The sequence below is a fragment of the Physella acuta genome, unplaced genomic scaffold (assembly GCF_028476545.2).
Source record: "Physella acuta isolate Inbredline_101_S28 unplaced genomic scaffold, ASM2847654v3 ptg000480l, whole genome shotgun sequence".
Taxonomy (NCBI): Eukaryota; Metazoa; Mollusca; class Gastropoda; family Physidae; genus Physella; species Physella acuta.
Genome location: NW_026731999.1, coordinates 7,501 through 10,000, shown reverse-complemented (window position 1 = coordinate 10,000; position 2,500 = coordinate 7,501). Strand labels below are relative to the sequence as shown.

Genomic DNA, 2,500 nt, shown 5'->3' with positions numbered 1-2,500 from the left:
CCTCATGTTCTATCGCCCCAAGGCACCATCGTGCCAAATTTGACGCGCCTGCGGTGCCGGGAAGTGCCCTCTCCGGCACCTGACCACTTTGCTATAATATATATATATATATATATATATATATATATATATATATATATATATATATATATATATATATATATATATATATATATATATATATATATATATATATATATATATATATATATATATATATATATATATATATATATATATATATATATATATATAATAGTTGCATAGACGTGCTTCGCCACGGTGAATCTTTTTTAAATGTACCAACTATGGAACAGAACACAAACACAATGCAAACACAACTTCAAAAACAAAAGTAAGCAAAAACACAAACACAAACTCAAAAGTAAACGCAAACGCAAAGAAAAATACAAAAGAAAACGCAAACGCAAACACAAATGCAAACGCAAAAAAATACAAGGAGAGCGCAAACACTAACGCTAAGGTTACACGCAAACGCAAAACAAACCTAAACGCAAACAATAACGCATAACATAAACACAGACTTTATAACGAAACATCCGAAAATAGCTCGATATAACTTAGTCCATGGGTCCTCACATTTTGAATCCAGACTGTGGCTTTAATCGTTGGTACTTTGGCTGCGCGAGGTCGTGTGAGAACTGTGATGGGGACTGTGACAAGTTTACCGGGACCTGTGCCAAGTGTAAGACGGGATATGGATCGCCAGAACTCTCGTGCAGCCAGTGTGAGTAGTGACAGAACTCTCAGGCACTCAGTGTGAGTAGTGTTGTATTGCCAGAACTCACTTGCACTCAGTGTGAGTAGTGACAGAACTCTCATGCACTCAGTGTGAGTAGTGTAGTATCGCTCTCGTGCAGCAAGTGTGAGTAGTGTTGTCACACTTTTGTCACATAGGGTACACACTGATGCCAATCCGTTGCTCTGTAAATTTCAGTGTGGTTAGATCTTCAGTCCTTAGACTGCTATTCCGAAAGTCTAGAGTTCGAATCCAGGTTCAAGAATGTCCCCGAGTCTACCCAGCTGTGATAGATACATAACTCACGTTGGGGAAAGTAAACGCGGCTGGGCATAGTGCTAAACACATTATCCCTTCATATGCCGAGAACTCTACTTCATCTGCCCAAACGGATCGTTAGTTCTAAAGAGGAATCTTTACTACTTCATATCTTCAGTCCTACTAAATTTATACCCCCTCATTATTTTCAGGAAAATATATTACATAGTAATTATTAAACAAGTATAAAAACATTTAAAATAAGAAAATGCTGTAAAAGGGATAAAATCAAACTACAAATTCTTTTGTTTTAAATAAAAGTAAGTACGCTGATGGTAGGTATACATTAGTAGCTTTAGACAGAGGCGTAGCGAGGGGGGGGGGTGCGGACCGCACCGGGTGACACCCGACCTCGCTACGCCATTGGCTTTAGATATCGTTTCTAACTTATGCAGATGATATATTTAAAGAATGTCACTGTAGCATAATTTTAAAACTATTTAACAATACGTGTACTCCCTTATGTTGCCTAGTTTGCCCAGCATACACATTTGGCGCCAACTGTTTGGGGAGGTGCATGGAAAAATGTGGGACTGAATGTTTGGATAAATTTGAAGGAACTTGCCCACGTGAGTGAAATAAGGCATTGTTTTTTTTTTACAAGCTGTTATTTAATTTGCTTCCTCGTGCGTTAGTTTTTTTCTATCGTGCTTTGTTATGGGCCAAAACAGTCGAGCAAAATTTTGACCACTTATTTGAAACAAAACATGTTTTCTAACGCAATTTATAACAAGTTTCTTGACTTTATGTTTAGCAGTTTATAGTTCAGTACACGTTTAAGTTAGCTTCGTACTTAATCGATGATTCAAAAGTTAAATATTTTTTTTGAAAATTTAAAAAAAAATAATTATGTAACTTTGACATTTTCGATCTAACTAATTACTTTTCTTAAAGTTTAGTATTCTTAATGAATTCTAATTTAAAATTTAAAAGAATCTAAATGTTGAAAATAAATACTTGAAAATATTCTGCAGCCAGCGAAGTCAATAACAGAAAGTATCTATGGTGGCTGACGTTACTCATTCCGATTGTCGGATTTTTCCTGTTTATCGCAAGGTACTGTAATGGTTCACACGTTAAAGTATCAACTTTACACACACAACCACATACACACATAGGCACCCGCGCTATATTTCAAAAAGGGTCGCACGACCACACCTATTACCCCACACTAGAAAATTACCTGTCTGAGAAAAGTATTTGCAATAAAAAAAAAATCAATGAGAAATTATATACTTTATTAAGCCATTAAATATATGAACATTAAGGTTACTATTTTTTAATAACAGCTTATAATATGTAAGGAAATGAACTAAATCGATTTCTAACTACACATGCACACACTTTAATACACACACTCTCTAAAACATGCATGCACGCATACATACATACATACATACATACATACATACATACATACAT

General features: G+C 35.3%; 1 protein-coding gene across 1 annotated transcript in view; it reads left to right on the top strand.

Moving 5' to 3' along the window:
- LOC131944071 (uncharacterized) overlaps positions 1 to 2,500 on the top strand; it is a 21,793-nt gene that overhangs the window by 18,414 nt on the left and 879 nt on the right. The window contains exons 17-19 of the mRNA XM_059304561.1: positions 614 to 748; positions 1,552 to 1,647; positions 2,053 to 2,134. Coding sequence (XP_059160544.1) covers positions 614 to 748; positions 1,552 to 1,647; positions 2,053 to 2,134 — 313 coding nt within the window. The remainder of the gene's footprint in view (positions 1 to 613; positions 749 to 1,551; positions 1,648 to 2,052; positions 2,135 to 2,500) is intronic.